General features: G+C 51.3%; 1 protein-coding gene across 11 annotated transcripts in view; it reads left to right on the forward strand.

The window, feature by feature from the left end:
- The first annotated feature begins 293 nt into the window (after positions 1 to 293).
- LOC100119499 (probable nuclear hormone receptor HR3) overlaps positions 294 to 19,325 on the forward strand; it is a 57,458-nt gene continuing 38,426 nt past the window's right edge. For 6 of the 11 annotated variants that reach the window (XM_016986225.3, XM_031932718.2, XM_031932717.2 and 3 more), the window contains exon 1: positions 11,585 to 13,537. In XM_016986225.3, the coding sequence (XP_016841714.2) occupies positions 13,360 to 13,537 (178 nt within the window). In that variant the 5' untranslated portion in view covers positions 11,585 to 13,359. Of the gene's footprint in view, positions 1,126 to 11,584; positions 13,538 to 19,325 lie in introns of those variants that run through there. The other 5 variants (XM_031932713.1, XM_031932714.1, XM_031932716.1 and 2 more) reach the window with 5 other exon arrangements.

Here is a 19,325-nt window from a genome sequence, read left to right on the forward strand (position 1 = left end):
CGACTCCGATGAGATAACACGGAGAGGATTTGCCTAAATTCCGGAAGGACGTTCGCGGTCGCCCTGAGGAACCAAAGCGGTGGCGGCGACGGCGGCAGAGAGAAGAAGAAGGAGAGAAGGAAGTGGGGATGCGATCGTGGGGTTGCGCGCTCGCTCATAAGACTCGCGGGGGGAGCAGAGGGAGGGGGCATAGGAGGGGGCGCGCGCAGCTCTCTCGCACCTGTGGATCTCTGTGTACCGTAAGCCGGTATACGAGTCACTCATCGGCCACCACCACCGAACCACCGACCTTCTCTCGCTCTTCTCCTTTTCCCGTGTAGGCTCTCTCTCTCTCTCTCTCTCTCTCTCTCTCTCTCTCTCTCTCTCTGGCGCGCGACGCGACTCTCTCCGACTCTCGTGTCGTCCGTACACCCGCGGACGCACTCCGGTCCTGTAGCTCCGGTGTGTTCCTCCGCCCGCTAACTCCTCTATCTTCTATCTCTCTCTCAGTCTCTCGCTCTTTCTGTCACTCCTCGACCGAATAACCGACACACAGTGGGTGCGAGTCGGTGGTGCTGACCGGGTGACGGGCTCGCGCGCGTCTCGGACAATCGAGAAACACTCGCCGGCAACGATATCCCTCAGTGTGTGATTGTAATATTGTATTTTGGGTAAAATCTGTGATCCGTCGACCAGCAGCAACACGTCCAGCGCTAAGTGCACATGGATGCAGTGAGCAAAGTGCCGATGTCCCGTCGTCGCTTGTAACAACGTCCTCGTCGATCGTCAGCGTCGAAAGTGTGGAATACATGGCCGGAGTGCAACCGGCGTGCTCCAAAATGCGGTGGAAGTTCTCCACCTGACGATCCATCTCTCTAGAGCCAGCGCTACTACCCCCCTTGTGCGTCGAGCCACGTAGCCGAGCGGCCATTGACTCTCCGGGAGGCTAAAGAGCCGGGGTTGCGTTTTGCAAAGAAAAACACTGAGACGTGGCTCTTTCTCTCTCTGCGACAGTGTCGACCGCGCAACGATACACAGTGAAGTGAAATTTTCCGTCTGTTCGTCGCCGATAGAAACGCATTCACCCACTTTGGCCATCGGCAGGATATGCGATTACGGACCTCACCATGCCGAGCACCATCAGAGGTGAGTTTTCGCACTGGGTTATAATGTCTCGAAGATGACGGCAATCGTCGCCCCGTGAAACGGCATTCGCCGAGGCTCGCGCTTTTTTTACCGTTTTCTCACGGCGCACTCGAGCGAATCCCGCGCGCGCACGACCGAGCGGTGAATGAATCTGCCGTTATTCGCCGAGTCTTCTCCGCAACTGTCGTGTTTACACGCGTCGATCGAGCCGTGACGCCCTATCAAGGGCCGTTGTTTTGATCCGCGCCGCAGGATAACGAACTCGTTAACGAGATCATTTGTATTCAATTTTTCTACATTTATCGGTATACGCAAAGCTCGCTGTAATGCAAAGTTTCCGCGCGAGCGTCGAAAATTGAAATCGGCGCCGTACGCGACCGCGGTAGTAGCGTGTATACCCGCGGCGCGGCGCAGGGTCACTCGGGGTCAGTAACACACTGACGCCTCTGGGGAAGGACATAAAACCTCCGCCGCGCGCGTAACACATGCACACACCGCTATATGCACAGCTCGATGCACGCGCGAATGCGTGATGGGGAGAACAGGTGTGTGTGTGTGTGTGTACCTGTGTGCGGCTATCGATCCATAATTAATAAACAACGAGGAAAAGCGCATACGCCACGTCCCGTGCAGTAATATCACTGATCTATATCGCGCGCACAGGGGCTCTACTCAGCGGCGGCGGCTCTTTTTTCATTCCCTTTGTCGCTCTGCGGGCTTGATAGGGAGAGGGCAGGGGCTGCTTCTCCAGGGGGTTTCGGTCATTAACGGCTGCCTATGCGATGGATTGGCGATTAGGACTGCGCATGTGTGTGCTTTTCTTTCGAATCGAACGAGTTGCGGAGAACGATGAATTATTAGGTAGCTGTATACAGTTATGTCCGTTCCGTGTATATCTGTCTATTAATAGAGCCGGGCGTGCAGTACACCGCGAGCTTAATCGCGCGGAATCCTCTTTTGTGTTATGTACGCGTATACGTACTCGCCGGCTAATAATAACCGATTCCCTACACACACACACACACACACACAATACCCGCAAGAACCGACCATCGCGTGCTCGGGATTCGGCTTCCTCCGAAAAAACGAGAATCGATTTCCCGATCGTCGCAACCCCCTCTCGCACGCACCATCGCTCCCGGATCCAATTCTCTCTTTCTCGCAGCTGGGAAAAAAAGAAAGATCCTGTCGAAGAAAGCGCCGCGGCAGGTGGCAAAGACCTTGATGGAGATAAGGCGTGTGGGATCGATCGACTTTTCCGGATCGGTTCCGGGCGCCTCGACTCTATCCTACTCGTTTTCGTTGGCCCGCGTGCGCCGGCCGAGAGTGCGTATACGGCCACACGAACAAAAGCCAAGTTCAACGACCCGCGCGTGCGTATACCTGCGAGCGCTGTGTATAGCTCTGTGTGTTTGTGTATGTACACACTTGTCCGAGAGGCTATACATGTGCAGGTACGTGTGCGCGGATAGGAGACACGCCTTTTGAGCCGCGAGTTGCGGCTTTTAATTTCCAGCGCGAAAAGCGTATGCATACGGGCGCGAGCGAGCTGTTTTGAATTTTTCCCCAAAAGGGCCCGCGCGCACGCGGCGCGCATACCGATTGGACGCCGAAAACGTGACTCGTGATCGTCGCGCGTACCGTTACTCTCTGTTTCTACACGGAGAATATTACTTAATGGCGATCGCGCGGATAGACACAAAAAGCCGAGAGATGTCACGCCGGATAATGAACGAGCTCTTTGTTTTTACGGGGCTGTCTTTTGATTTGTGTGGCGAGGGCTGATTGTAAGCATGCGGCAATTTCAAAATATTGCGACACTCGGCTTCGTTAAGGCCTCTGCATCATCGCGAGGGACGAGAGATGCAGCTCTCCGGTAACCCAATCCCGACACGTGTGTCGAGAGAGAGAGAGAGAGAGAGAGAGAGAGAGAGAGAGCAGCCCCTCGTTGGCACACGTGAGTCACGCACTCACACAATGCGCAGTGTCGCTCTAGTGGCAATGCACTACTCTCCGTACACACAAGAGCGTCAACGACTCGAGAGACGATGAAGAAGAAGGAGGAGAGAGAAAAAAAGGAGTAACGCACGCTACTCGCGCGAAGAAGAAAAGGATGATGAGGAGGAGGTGGAGAGGAAGCTCAAGGCGAGTCAGGAGCGCGCCTGAGTCATTGAACTCTGCGTGACTCGTTTCTTCTCTCTCTCTCTTGGCCGCTACCAGCTGTTTTCTTTGGCCGCGACGTCGTCGTCTGAGCGAGATATCGCGCTTGCATCATAGCGCACGGCGCTGCTGCTAGTCTTTTTGATTCCCGGGAGTCTATTAGCCGCGGCGAGCCGGCGATCCGATCCGCTTCGGGATTCTTCTCTCTTTTTTCCTCTTCGGCTCGTTTCATTTGCTTGAGAGAGAGAGAGAGAGAGAGAGAGAGAGATGATGAAATCCTGCGGGATGATCCTCTGCTTCTTGCATTCACACTCGCTGCTCTCTGAAAAGAAATCAAAACGTTTTTTCCTCGATAAGGAAACTGTTACAGTCATTAAAATTCAAGAATGGGAATATTAATTGAGCCGCGTGCGCCGTTTTATTGCACCGACTTGTGCGTATGCTGTGTGCACGTTACGTATAAATTATATGCCCTGGCGCGTAACTGTAGCTTGTTAAAAATACCCCGCATCAATTATAATCCGAGAATAGTATCGAATGATCTCTCCGTCGCCGAAACCAGTCGGTCGACATGTCCGGCAGCGGTGCGGAGCATAAGAGAATTAACGATCTATTTTCATGTGTAACGTCGCTTCGTTATAAGCGCGAGATTCCCAGCGTAAAATGAAAGGGTCATAATACGAGACGTATAAAGTCCGAATACATATCGGATTCCTAGGATATAAAAGAGCCTCGCGAGTCCGGCGTCCACGATTGTGTACAAGGTGCGCGTATACGCATGAGGAGGAATTTTTCGTGAGCCCGAGCGCGATATATACGTGCGCACGCACAGCAGGGTCGTCGACCGCAGGTGTTCGGGGTCCCGCTTTACGAAACGCGCTACGTACCTGCGTATATATATATATATATATATATATATATATATATATATATATATATATATATATAGTCAGGTCGGCTCCTTCTCTTTGATTCTTCTCTCCATCTCTTTTCTTTTTCGGCTTGGCTGCTCTTGTTTCGTGTAGCGGCCGGTGCGCGCGTTTCTTTTTCGGTTTTCTCATCGAAGGGGGTGACGATACTGGGATTCGTATAGTCGAGGGAGGCGTGGGATGTTGAATTTTTGGCTGTTAACGCGTTGATTTACGGCACCGCAGACCGTAAAAAATAAATCGGCTTATACCGATTTAACGACCTCGCGGGAAAAACCCGGCGATCGGCAAGGACATTTATACAGACCTCTTCTACTTCTCTCGCGGGGAAACCCCAAACGCGCAGCCCCGACACTTTCAAAGGCCGAGGAATCGTAATAACGGCGATTCGATCGACATTATCCTCCGAGCCCGCCGAGAATTCCAATATCCTAATCGCTCGAAATTTGCAAGCTCACACGTCGCGTGCGTTACGCAGCGCGGAGGCCGTTAATCACGGCGAGAGGCAAAACAGCTTCCTCAATTTTCGCCACATTCCGAAAAATCCATCGGCGAGCTGCACGCGCGCGACCATATACAACAATTTTCTCGACGATATAATGCAACGCGCCGCGCGCCGGGAGAGTTCAAAGTCACGGTCGGCCGCGCGTATAATCCGGCGCGCGCGCGGTGTGGTATGCTCTCCCGAGTCCCGTCATTATCAGGACGTGCCGCGCGCGATATCGAGTTTCGACGCGGGAAGAACGCCGTGTCTCGGGTGACGGAGCCGCTGTGTGAATGGAGCCCGGCTTTGAGCGGAGAAGGGCGAAAATTGTGTAAGCTGATAAGGTTCAATTTGGTGTGTAACGGGTTGGCTGTATTTTTTTCTAAAACGTTGAGCAGCGAATATGCCTGTTTGTTCCACGCTCCTCTTTCTTTTAAGGTGTGTACGCCGAAAATGACTAACGAAGCCCGCCGCGAGTCGCTTCCGGGGGGCGTAAGCGAGTACGAGTTTCGGCCGTAAAGGGCTATACTCGCGGCGTCGAGAGTTGTTACCGGCGCAGCTCGAGGCCAACGACCTCGTCTCACCACGTGGCGAACGCGTCTACCTGGTCAAACCGCCTCGGCCTCGTAACTGTGCGCGAGTCACTGCTGATGATGGCGGAGTGAGCAGCCAATTCCAACGAGGAGCCCTGATGTTCCTTCGACGAACGACTCGTGATCGAGACGCGCGATCGTAGTGATTACGAGCGCGAGAAGGGTCCGTTGTTTTTCACTCGCGTTTTTCGCCACGGAAAATTCACCAACAGGGTTATGAACAATTTTTTACTTATTTGAATCCTAAACGAGCCGGAGCGTAAACGCTGAGAGGCGTTGGAGTCCTCGTAAAAAATAACAAAGCCTCGAAACTTCGATTGAGCAAGCTGCCATTGAAAACCGGTAGAGTAAAGTCTTTCTCTTTCTCTCGTTAAATCCCGTACATCCATCTCTCGTCCAACTGGTCTTATCCCTTCAGGTTTGACGGGCCATCTCGGCTCTCTCTTGCGATGATGCTTTACGAGCATTACTCTCCTCGAGCGACGATGAGTGCGGTAAGGAGTAAAAAATACGTGCGAGTCATTTTTCTCCTTTGTTCCCTACTCCTGCGCACAAAGGAACACTTCGTGATTGAGTTTTTACAGCGGGCAGTAAATTATTCCCCTGGAACGCTTATATAAAAGGAGTATTCGTAATTAGAGAGCCGCGGGGGAAGGAAAAATTTACACGTGGTCCGCAAGTGGGTCAGGGAAAAATTTTCTCAAAAATCGCCGCGCGCATATAATTAGAGCCAGTCGAGTCGCGCCACAAATCTCAAAGTTTGGTACAAAAAGAAAGAAGCCGCGCGGTCGAGACTTTGAGAAAGGCAAAACGCTCATTAACGCCGAGCCACGCGCGCATGTGCGAATACATAAACGGCCACTGCTGCTGCATGTACGCGATAAATATGCAAATGACTCCGCGCGCATATAAGGGTTAACGTCGCGCAAGGGTCGGACCAAAGGTCAAGCACCCTGTACGCGCAAATTTATCCGCGAGCTGCCGCTTGTTTTTTCTCATACGTAAACTCGCTCTCTTCTCTGCAGTGGCCATTAGTTCCCGGATTTTCGGCTACGCCCGCGCGATTCAAGAAGAAAAGCAAATAAGACCGCGAGTTCTTTCGAAAACCAAGTGGGCGTATAGGTATAGCAGGAAGTTGCGCGAAATCAAATCCGTCAACTGCGATAAGCGCGCGCGCGCGCGCGGTGCGTGTGGGGGAAGATTAAGATTTCCGCAGCCGTTAAAAATAAGCATTCAATTAAGGGCTCCGTATTTTCCCATGTGGCGCGCGCACACGCGGCGAGTCTTATCTATACGGCTGGTCGCGAATCGATTAGTGCCGTGTGTCCCTCGTCGTGTTATTACACAATGCGAATTTCGTGGGCGCGCGTGCGTCATTTATTTGCCTACGCGCGCGAATTAATAAAGCGACGATCGCGAGGGCTCTCTAGTCCGCGGCCAATGACTCCGCGAGCGGAGTGTGTTTTGCAATCTGACGCGTTCGCCTCTATGGTCAGCGTTTTCGCAAGGAAATGCGTTACTGTGAAATATAACAGCGGCCGTTTCAGGAATGCGCAGATGTGGAGATCGGCGACGATCTAAAAAAAATTAATCGTACCGAGATACGCATCGGAATACATGGGCGGGTTATATACTCGAAGGAAATCTTCATTATCATCGCGTACACTCGTGCAGTCGCGCGCAATCAATTAACCCGGGCTCTAATCATTAATCAACATACGTATACCTCCCGCGAGTTCTCTCCCTCTCTCGAGGGATCTCTCTCGCGGCTAACAGTAAATCTCCCCGGCTGTGTACACGTTTATACACGGGACTCGCGAATGACCCCGCGATATTCATCGGCAGATACCTACCTCTCTCTCGCTACTTTATACTGTCGTCCGCGATAATTCTCGTTATTCAAGCGCGGTCCGCACGACTCCGCGGAAAAATCGCTAATAAACGCGGCTGCAGCGCGCGGTCCTTAATTTGCGTGGCGGCGGCGGCGTTGAACCCGGACATGCGACGGCGTACCGTTATGCATTATTACACAGTGTGCCTCCGCCGCTTCTTCTTCTTTTTTTTCGCTTCTTCTCGCCGCTCTTTACTTATACTTACAAGCCGCGCGCGGTCTTTTACGACGAGAGGGTGTGCTTGCGCTTCTCTCGAGGTAGGCGGGGGAGACGAGGCTTGAAGTTCGGCTGCGATTTTTTTAGAACTGCTGATGCGCGTACGGCCAGCTCATTGAGCGCGTCAGCTGTAACGCCGCTTGAATCACGCGGGTCGATGACACTGTGCGCGCGGATTTAGTTTCAAAATACAACGCAAGCGTATTTTCTCCTGAACGGCGAGTCACGCTTCTCGCGATTCATTCTGAGTGTGCCCATATCGAATTTTTCGAAAAGCCGAAGAATTTTGATTGCCTCATTGCGCAACGGCTGATCGGTGATTTGAATAATAACTCGCCGGCGCGGCTTTGGAAAAATTTTCCATCGATTAATCGAGCGAGCCCGCCGCGAGGTTCGGTCATTTTTCGATAACTCCCGCTACGCTATACACTTACCTCCTACTGTTCTCCAGCTCCTTCTCTCCCTTCTCCTCGTCCTTACGGCGCTTAGTATCCCCACCGCCTGTCGTTTTATACTCGGCGCTCACGTACACACACACAACACGCGGAGAGAGAGAACTTCGTACGGGAATCTCTCCTTCGTTCCCTCTTTCTCTTTCTCTTCGCGCGCGCTGTGACGTAACGTGGCATCTTACGGTACATTCGCCGACGAGCCTACATTACGTGATCGCGAACGAGCTTTGATACTTGGCCTCTTCTCTCTCTCCCTCGTTCTCAAAGGACTCGACGTGTGTGTATGGTATACTGCAGAAAACAGAGAGACGGAGAGGGAAGTGGGGAGTCGTCACCGCTATTCCACCTTTCGACACATGCTACTGCAGCCCGTGTGTGTATGCGCTGCAGTAACAGTCCTGACCTCCCGTGTCTTTGACCTCCCGTGCCGCCGCCGTCGCTGCGGCTTTTTGCGGGAAAAGCGATGCTGGTACGGGTGGTCCCGTCACTGGGTCGCGCTGCAGCGGCGTGTACGTTATGCTTGAACTTGAAGCGCTTCCAGGAATGCCTGCTACCGCGCCTGTATACGTGAGCTGCTGCTGCTGCAGGTGATAGGGGGGGAGGTCTCTGCGGTCGAACGTTGCGTGATGCGGTGATATACCGCTAAGGGCGAAAATTCGGTAGGCGGACTTGTGGGAATTCGTGTGGGCTTGAGGGAGAGGAAGCGATTTCTTGGATTTCTCGGGGTTGAGGCGCGAGATCCAAGTCTGCGAGCCCAGTGCTCATATAGAGGCTCGTCACCCACGTCAAAACTGGCTCTTGTTGGCCTATCGCTCGAGCCATTCGTGCTTTAACTGCAAGATAACTATTGATCAGAGCTATCAGCTCCATACCAGCGTCGAAGATCGAATCAGTGATCCTCGCCCCGGCGCAAAACACCATCGGCAATCTCCAGCGATCATGGCGAATCAATCTCCAGCACAGCGAAAGAAAAAATACAGAATCCCATATTTATCAAGCTCTCGCGCGCACATAATCTCTCGCATCTCGCGTACACGCTCGTGATGCCCCCCTGGTATACAACAACAAACCACCTCCTCTCTCTCTCCCCTGCAGTATACAGAGAGCGCTGCACGACGCGCACGTGTCTCGCGCTATATACCATCGCGCCATTAGAAACAGCTGTGCGAAGACGAGCAATAGCTGTACATGCCGCAGCGCGGCGGCTATAACGGTATGCCTCAGTAGCAGCAGAAGCAGAAGAGGAGGTGGCAGCGGAGAAGAGAAGGAGAGTCTCGTTATAACGGCGCATCGGCGCGCGCGGACTTTCTCTCCGTCATGGCTGCAGTGGCGCACAACTTTAACAGCTATACGTGTAGCCGACGGGGTGTGCGACTGCGTTTTCTTCGCGGAATGAGAGAAAGACCGTTAGATTTTTTCGCGATCCTCTCCCGCTTTCCCACAGAGTTTCGAGACGAATCGCCCGTTAAATATCGCTGTCGTCTGCTACGCGGAGATTTTACGGGGAAATCCGTCTCGTACAGTCGAGCCGATCGGCTTTCCGAAGTTGCGAAATGCCCAGACCATCCGTATGGATGTGTGTGTTGTACACGCGAAGGCGAAACGCGGCGTTTAGCCGGCGCAGCATCCGCGGAACCGGTACCGCTAACTGTATATAATACTCGATCTTTACCTACTTATGGCGCTCGTGCGCGCCCGTCAGCCGCACTGCTCGCGCATTTTCCCGTAGGGTAGATAATTGTCGCGCGACGTCGGCAGATTTTTTCTCTCATTCATCATGACCCGCGATGAGAATGACTCGACTGTTGTTATCGTAGTTAGAAAAGTACTTTTATATACGAATGGTGTGGCTCGTCTGTCGCGTTAGTAGTGGCGTTCCGAGTACGACAGACGAGTTTTAACACCATGACCGTGTGATATTTGCATGTATCCAAACGTTGACCGAACCGCATGCACATTATGTAACGAACATTATTAATAATATATGCGCCCGTGTGTGTAAACACGCATCTAATTGCAATTCTCCTCTGTTTTTGTTCCAGGTAAGTAAGCGAAACGTTCACGTTATCGACCGCTGTTTATCACGTAAGTTTACCCACGATATTTGATTTTCACGCATTAATTCCTAGCTATATACGTATACAAATTTCGCGAATATTTATCCGCCAGACCGCTCGCGAATTTCCGAAAAGGAAAAAAGCTCGAGAGGGCAGCGGATAAATAGAAAATTACCGTGTTCACACCCGATCGGCCTGATTAAAGAGACGGATCGCGTTACGCAACCTGCCATCTGATAAATCACATAGCCGAGATCCGCGAATAGCCTGTGATTCCGAATCATCAGGCCGTGTTTGGCGAGAGTCGTGTGTGCCTGATGAGCCTGTGCAATTCTCCCGAGTATAGGCCAACTCGAGCGTCGTAAGGTCGACCGCGTTGTACCCAATAGCCGCTTAAATTATCGCGATTCAAAATTTGTTGTAAAAAAATACGAAAAAAATTAAAATGACCCTTCGCTACCCGCAATCGACATCAGAGCGCAGCACCCTGCAACGCCTGCGCCCGATAGTTCGCTGTTGATAAGAGCAGCTTTCTGCCGAGCGAGTGAAAGAGGGAGCTTTTTCACACAGAGAGGGCGGGAGAGGGAGGAAGAAGCTCTCCGGGGGCAGGGTTGAATATACACGCCGATCGAAGGAGGGCGAGTTCACCAATCGAGCCCCAGAGCGCATGCACCAGCTGAGCGGCCCCGGTTACACTTGAGCGCTCGGCGAGGGTGAGCTTTTTTGTTGATCGAAGTTCGCGGGGGAGGATTTACCGACCGTCAGCAATGTACGTCCCTGTCGTCGACGGAATGTGCAGGGGCGATGGGGAGTTTTTTAATGTTGAAAAATTTGGTTGTTATACTCTGAAAAAGCGCAGAAAGCTAGGTTTAAACTGAGCCTCAAAACGCGCAACGCAAACAAATCTTGAAAAACAAAACGCAAGGCTCGCCAGTAGTAACAGACGGTATCAGAGCGTACAACCCAAGCGACGAAAAAAAGCATCTCCCCCAAACATCAAAGAGCTCCGATACAGCATCTAAAAAGCCCCATTGAAACCGCAGCCGTCGCTCAAAAAGCTCGCATAAAAGGGTGACGGCAACAGCAGCTCAGGGGGAGGACGGAGAGTTAAGGGGGAATCGCCAGGTAAGTGGGACAGGGGGAACAAGGTCGGCCCGTGAAAAGGAGTCTCCCTCTCGCTCTGCGCTACAACCCTTTCGCCGCGTATGTATATGTATAGAGAGAGAGTGAGAGAGACACAGCCCGGCGCCGGAGACTACTCTCGCTTTCACCGCCCCCGCGCCACCACTTGGCAGCGGCAGAGGAGTATTGATCAGTGCGCGGATCCAGGAAGTCGCCGGAATAATTAAAGCTTGGCGGATAGGTGTAACCGACACGTGCGCTCGGCGACGTAAACAATCTAAGGGAGGCTTGCAGGGAAGGAGTTCTCTTGTATTTAGTTTAAGAAAGAGGAAGCCCCTTCGAAAAAGCAGCGACTCCCAGGATCGGCCATCGATGGCGCCAGCGCAAGCTCGCACTAGGCTCGCAGCGCCGCGTCGAGCGTAACCCGACCCCCCGGGGGTGGCCGTTCTGGCGTAGGTGGCTCGGCAGCATCCCCTGGCAAGCCAGCCCGCCATCTAGCGTCTCGCCCGGTGACCCACAGCCCTCTCTGCGCACACGCTCGGAGCTTGCGAGCGGGTGAGAGAGACAGGCAGACAGTCCTTCTCTCTCGCTCTTTCTCGCGCGCGCGCTTGTAGCCCCCTATTCCGATATACGTAACGCGTGTGCTCGGTGTGTCCGCCGCTGCTGCTACTGCTTTTTCCCCCCATAAGTGCAGCGCGCCCGAAAACGTCACGCACGTACACATCCGCCGCGGCGCGTACACACGCACAGTGCGAGTATCCAGGGGATCCTCTGCCTCGGGGAGAGCTTTTCTACGACGATCAGCACACGACGGAGCAGCCCCTGCAGCGACGTTCCACCATTTTCCTCGTGCCAGTGAGAGAGAGAGACTGAGAGAGAATGTGTGCTTGAGAGAGAAAGAGAGCTGCGAGCAGTCGAGGTGTGCGCGTACGGGGGGAGGATCGGGCTGAACTTTGGGGGCGATATCGATTTTTCGAGGCGCGCGCGTGAAAGCGCGGGGTTACGTAGTCCGCGGAGATACCGCGGATGTACACACGCGCGCGCGAGAGTCTCTTCCTCCTGGGGTGGGCCCTGCAGCTCCGCTGAAAGATCGACTAATCCTTGAGAGTGTCCGTGCGTGGTATCTTCCGAGTTTTTTTTATTTCAAAAGCGAACCCCAGTCTCGGTGGTGCAACGTTTGGACGATAGATTCAGAGGTTACTTTACGCAGCTTTCGGCCGCGAGTGTCATTACAAACAACCGGGATACGCTACGGAGCCAATAAATTCAACCGCGAGCTTTTGTACCATCTCAATGAAAACGTCCCAGCCATTCGTACTCCCGCTGTAAAACCGTCGGCCGTATCGGAACGAAATTATTCTTAAAAAAGCTCCGATAGCGGCAAACGTCACCATTTTTTTTTTCTATCGTAGAGCGTGAAAAACGATAACACGCGACCCGGCAACAAAACCGACGCAACGAACTAGTTGGCGAAGGGGAGGAAGAAAAAAAATTCGCGCGCTAGACAAAGCCCACTGACCTATTGACTCTGTAGCCTGCATGTGTTCACCCCTCGCGGAGATCGTACAAGAGAGACAGCGCGCGCGCGCGCGCGAGAAAGAGCCTAAGGTCGAGTGTCACTTCTTCCGTTTTTGCGAGTAGGACGTATATAATTGAGTCCCCGGGTGACAATCGGCTGGCGCGATTTAACGAGGAATGCCAGGTGAATTTAATTGCCAGCGGTGCATATTAGCAAGACAAATTCGCGCGTGCGTCCGACGCGATTCTGTGCAGAGAGGACCTGGCCTGTGTGCGAGTGCATGACCAAGAGCGAGATTGAGACACGAGTTTTTCTTGCAGATCGAGAGTGTGTCAGTCGGAGGCTCCCGGAGTGGAAAAAAAACACATAGCTCAAGAGTCTCGCGCAAAGATGGCTCCCGAATTCCGCGAATCACCTGCGGAAGCTGCAAGCAGCTCCGCTGCGTCGAGGGCAACAGTCGTCGCGATCGCGCTAATAAACGGCATACGCAAAGCCACGAGATTAGCCGATATAAACTAGTGAATAATTGATCCATTAGCCAATTTTCGAGCAACGTAGCACTCGCTTAAGCAAGTAGCCAATTAATCGAGCTTTCTCTCTCTTTCGCGTGTCTCCCGCACGTAAATAGTGTAATCCGTAACTCGTTAACCAAGTGTAGTTCAAGTAATTCAATATCTAGGGGAAAGAAAAAACTGAAGCGTGCGCAATGCCACGACTCGTCTGAGCTGCACAGTGTCTTCTTCTTCCAATCGACGAGACAGCTAAATTAAAATCGCGAACGGACGAAAAAAAGGTAAAAAAGGGGCAAGGATGGCGGAGAGTGCGGGAAGTCCCGGTGCCACGAGCGTGGCTGCCAACAGTCCCCAGCAGCAGCAGCAGACCGTGGCCCAGCCAACGACGCCGCAACAGCAGCAGCAGACCACGCAAACGCAACAGCCTCCGGACATCAGCAGTTCTCAACTGTCCTCGCCTCCCATCACCGGAACAGGTATCACATTCCCGGCGAGTTTTTTATTTGTAGCATCCCAAAAGACACTCTCACCTCCCGCGGAGCCCTGCGTGTGTGTCTGTATACAAAGGGCGTCGCGGAGAACAACAACATGCCTACACGCTCGGCGCTCCTAAGCCAGCGAAGTTGGCGAGAGAGAGGGAAGCGCGACAAACAAAAAGAAGGCGAAGAAGAGGCAGAAAGAGAAAGAGGAGAGAGAGAGAGAGAGAGAGAGAGAGAGAGAGAGAGAGAGAGAGAGAGAGAGAGAAGATACCGGCGGCGGCGCGTCCGTGCTAGCGGATCTGTCGGTCAAGTAACGGCACCGCTCGCTGGTACCGCTAGCCCTTCGCCACCTCCTCCTCTCTCTCTCTCTCTCTCTCTGACGCAGTTATATTACCGAAGCACCGTTATCGCACCACCACGTGCTCGCGTCTCTCTCTCTACACATACACACACGTTACGTATACGTACACGCAACGCCCGGACTTTGTAATACGACGGCGATAAGCATCCAAAAAGTATTGCGCAAGGCGACTGCGGGCTATATACGTACGTGCATTTTCAGGTGGGGGGTAATTATTGCTCTCGCGGTGCGGGCTTTTTCGGGGAATATCGTCGTGAGAACACGCGGCTCTACTCCTGCATATACGTATACCCTTCGGCAGATGGTTGCGCTTGGAGCTCAGAGAGAGAGAGAGAGAGAGAGAGAGAGAGAGAGAGAGAGAGAGACTTAATGACCGGGAGAGATTCGAGCGGACGATTGCTTTTCGGGATAATTGGGATCGTCGAGGCCACGAACGTTTTTGCGCGACGGTCTTAATTAGCGCTCGTGATGCGCCGATTAGAGGAAGCGAAAGGAAGAGCATCGGCGTTATAGAAAAACGAAAATTCAAGAGCCCTTTCTGAGACAGCTGGTTTTCTTTGTTTAACAGGCTTATTGCTCGCGCGCATCTCGACGGGGAAAAAAAGGTCTCTGACAGGGAAGCCTTTCGCGCGTACAGATGCGACTTCGCTGTTGCTGTGTGTAACGGCCGTACTTAAGCGATGGGAGAGAGGAGAATCGTTAAGTCACTCGAGTAGATTGCCGTACTGTTATCGTAAACAACTTTAGCTAAATTTCGAACAAAGTCGCCAGCTCAGTAGAAAAGCCCGAGTGCGGTGAGACACCCGCGTGCGATATAGTTTTCATCCAGTAGGCGCTATCGCGATGAAAATCGTGACTAAGCTCGGCAAATATGCAGCGACGCCGGAATAATTGCAATTACCCGCACGAATATAACACGGCGTGTATCATAACAAAACGTCGATAAAATCGGCTAACGGTCGCTCCGAAAGAATTCGCGTGCACGATGCTTTACATTTCCGACCGAACGTGTTGCAGTCATCGTTATATTATACTTTGCCTAATTATTTTGCATTGAAGAAAAAAATAATAATGATAATCAATGCGCTCGCGCGTTATTTATTACCGCGATTACTCCAAAGTTCCTCTCTCGCGTGCGCGCTTGCGGCCGACCGTTATGATTTTACGATAGCAATTAATATTACAACGGTCTTCCATGGTATCAGATTCTCCAACGGCTTTGTAGATAAATTTTTCATTAAATTCTGGTTACTCGAATCGGCATAATCAACGAGATACGTTAAGTAGCGGACTGATAAAAGCCCATTCGCTGAGTAATCAATCCCGAAACGGTAATCTACAAAACAAACGGCGTAAAAAGCTTCTGTCTTTCTCTCGGAAAGTAGGCTACTCCCCTTTACACTTTTAATTTTGCATCCAGTGATGGTCGGTGCGCAGCCTTGGCAAGGCCGCTCTCTTCTCGTCGGCCGCGTTGCGAAAAACGCATTATGTCTCGTTGCCGATGTAGCCGGTAGGTGGCGTTGGCTGCTCCGCTTGGCGACTGTGCGCTGCTCGGAAGCGACACCTCGCGAGTTTCCGCGATAAGCGAGACGGCGAGGAAACTACCTTACCGGGTGAGCTGATCACAGACCGGCGGCCGCTCGATTATATTATTGCGTTATACAGGCGATGAGGCAACGCGTGTCGTAATAGGTCGGGAAGAGAGAGAGAGAGAGAGAGAGAGAGAGAGAGAGAGAGAGAGAGAGAGAGAGAGAGAGAGAGAGAGAGAGACGGAAAGTGAGCTCGGATGTGTGGAACTCGGTCGTTTTGTAATGAAAAAGGGAGCTGCTGCGGGCTTTTCTTTTTTCGGAGCGGTTGGAAAGTTTTTCGACGATGCTGATGATCATGTCCGGAAGTCGGTTTTTGTCGGTTTCCGTTTTTATTGACCGGCTGTAAAATTAAAAGTTTCGTACTTTTATTTACGTTGTTATTCACATTTACAAGTAATCATCGAATCGCTTTTAAAAAGTTTAGAATTTCTCCGAGATCGGTAATCACCGCCCATAGAAATTATTAAAACAAAGTAAAGCACGCCAGTTCCAGAATCCAGTGCGCGAGCATCAGTGCCAAAAGCGCTGCACCGCAAAATTTGCATTATAGCTCCGCTGCAAACAATAATAGCTTGCAGAGAGTCCAGCCGCGTGTAATAACGCCATAGGCGCGCCATCGATTACGCATCGCCGGGTGATAATCGAATAGATTACGATAAATATTTAAATGAGGCTAAACGTTCCCGGTGCGCTATATAAGCGAGTGGCAGACAGAGCGAGATGCGAAAATTCATTCGCGATGCGTCGCCTCTCGTCTATTTATGCCCTCTCTCTTTCCACTGGCGAGCTATATGCTCTACTCGTCGCACATACACGACCACACGTGCATATTATACCTACGAAGGTACACATCCGTGTGCAGGAGGTGTATACTGTCAGCTCTCTCTCTCTCTCTCTCTCTCTCTCTCTCTCTCTCTCTCTCTCTCTCTCTCTCTCTCCCGCCGCTATATTGACTTTCGATTCAGGAACTTGATTGCGCTCGCGCGCATGCGTTCCTCTCTCTCTCTCTCTCTCTCTCCCTCCCTCACACCGTTACTGCCTATACGTATATAGGTGTGTATATTGCTCTATATACATGAATGTGCATGCGCGAGAGGTGCATACACAGATCCGAAATTCCTTTTCCGACGTCGCGCTGCGACAGACGCGAGACGCTTTTCGTGATGATCATGTTGTGTCGGAGGACGATGCGCTACGTAGATACAATTTATCTAGAATATGCAGCCTTTTAAACATCGCATATTATTCACGCATCTGTGGCTTAATTTGATTAAAAGTCGACCTGATGCTCGGAGAGACGGAAGATTGATTTTTCTTCCCTGATGCGTACACGTTGTATACACTATGTTAAATATAAAGATTTGCGTCATTCCATAAAAAAGCCCTCTCTCTGTACGGAAGGGGAATATTCACCCTAGTGCATGAGGCGCGCTCTGTCCTTTGAAACGAGAGAAATCAATTATATCGAATTCCGCGCCGCATCTCTCTGTACACACCTATAGCTATATGCATACCCTTTTCTCTCCGCCGGCGAGGAAAAATTGCATTTTCATGAACGAGAAAAGGGAATACCGAATGCGTAAAGTTGTTTATTTACGGCTGGCGCCGTGGATTGTCCTGCTGCATTATATAGCGCAGCGTATATAGCCCGGGGGCCGCTTTGCAAAGCATCGCGCGCAGTTAGGATTCCAGTCTTAATCGGAGCATTACGCTAAATTAAAGCCTGCTGATGACTAATTTATTTCATCATAAATTACGACGTCGCGCTTAATCATACTCAGAAGGAAAATTATGTAGCATTTGCTAGATTGCCTGGCTTGGCTGCAGCGTCTACTCGCGATTTTTCCGAGATGAGAAAACCTCGAATTTCAACCGCGCTTCGATCCTTATTTTCGTCCTAAATTATGCAGAGAGATCTCGGTGCAGTCGTATATCGATTAAGAATTAAGCATCCCCGCGCTATTCTCTTCAATTACAATCCAGACGATCCTCTCCCTCGAAAGTCGCTCTCGGATTCAATTTCGAATAGGCGTCATAAAACGATATCGCGGATGGAGACGAAAAGAAAATCCTAAAATACCCCGTGTGTCGATGCGAAACGCCGGCCTGTCGCCGACGACTACAACACACAGCGGCAAGTTGCGAGAGAGCCGCAAGACTTCCCATTGCGACATCCGCGCGCGCAGCTCGCGCTCGGCCGCCGACAACAATCACTTCTTACGTTAGAGAGAACTACACGCTGTTGTCTCTCGCCGCCGCCGCCGCCGCCGCCGCCGCCGTTGTCTTTGTTTATAGTACAGTCGGAGAGCGAGAGAGAAGATAATGCCATTAGCGAATATTTTACTTACGACCGAGCTGGCGGTTGCAGCTCTTCGCTTTGCTTCTGTTTTGGAGATCCGCGGCGCGAGCGAGAGGATGTTGCATATTTTCTTCTTTCTTCCTTTTCTTCTACCACTGTGGCCACTGGAGGATGAGCCAGTATTTTTTTCGAGCTTTCGCGGCGCGCTTGATAGGATGAAATTGTTGTGCCGCCGCCACGGAATTGGCATTTTGCGAGTTAATCTGTGGAAGGTTTATACATTGTAAATTGGAGCTGATAGTTATTTATATACGGTTACGCGGTACAAGCTCTCTCTTGAATTATTGCTAATGTTACTGTTTTACGTGTCAGGCTCTAATTGAAGCAGCGTATAAAATGTATAAAATTAATTAACGTCGATAACGTATTAACGACGTTACCGCGCATGAACATTTTCCAAAGGCGTTGGAAAACGTCGATTCAATAAAACAAATTCAAAAGGGTCACGTGCGCTGCAGTCTCCAAACGCCTTTTCAAAAAACCAGAGCTTCGCGAACGAAACCAAATCCTCCTCCGATACTCATCTAACGCCAACTGAGGCATAGAAAAAAATAGCGCTTTATTAAAAGGCAAGCGTTGGGAAAAAAACGCTTTTTTGCGAAGCCGAACCATACCAAAAGAATCTCAGGGTCGGCAAGTGTCAGCGGCGGCGCGACGCACCGCGCGCGCACGAGCGCGCAAATGTAGGTCAGGATGGAAAGTAACTCTTTGCTCGCGTGTAATCTCTCTTTGGCAGTAAGAATAAACCGGTATTATTGTTTAAATTTTTTTCCTCTCGGATACACACACTGCTCGCATCCACGCACGCTCCTGTGGCTCCTCTTTGACGTCAGCTGATTATCGATGCCCAGTAGCATCCGAAAATCCGGAGTGTCCACACATAGCCACCCCTGGGGCTGTTGCTAGAAAGATTTTCTCTTTCGCGCCGCGGCAGAGTGGAATTTACCGACGGTAATTAGCCGAGAGAAGCTCGTCGTTATCATCCGCGTTATTTATTGACAAAACGGGTCTTTCGTTTCGAGCTTAATCCGCGGCCGATATGCAAAGTTGCAGTGTAACGAGTGTTTAATTGAGCGGTCATTATGTAAATGGCGATGTGAAAAATGATTAAAGGAATATTATTGAATGTAGCCGTATATAACGTACATTTATCGCGGCAAAAAGCGGCTCGCTGCGTGAGCGCGCGCGATTTCGTGAATTACGCAAGTGTATTAAAGCCGCGACCAAGTGCGTGAATCAAAAAAAGGTTCCGAGAGAGCCGCCGCCGTCGTTTCGTATGTACACTTTCACATTCGGCTTTATCTCGTCTCTCTCCCGAACGAGCGAAAAGAAAAACTTAATTTTTCGAGCTTCTTATTAAGTGTATAGCCAAGCAGGTGCTGCATTTAAAAAGTGCATTAAATCTCTGCAGCTGCAGCTACGCACTTTGTACTTTCGTTTTTGAGGCTTAAAGAGGAAGTCACTCTAGAACGTTCC

This window comes from Nasonia vitripennis, chromosome 5 (assembly GCF_009193385.2).
Source record: "Nasonia vitripennis strain AsymCx chromosome 5, Nvit_psr_1.1, whole genome shotgun sequence".
Classification (NCBI taxonomy): domain Eukaryota; kingdom Metazoa; phylum Arthropoda; class Insecta; order Hymenoptera; family Pteromalidae; genus Nasonia; species Nasonia vitripennis.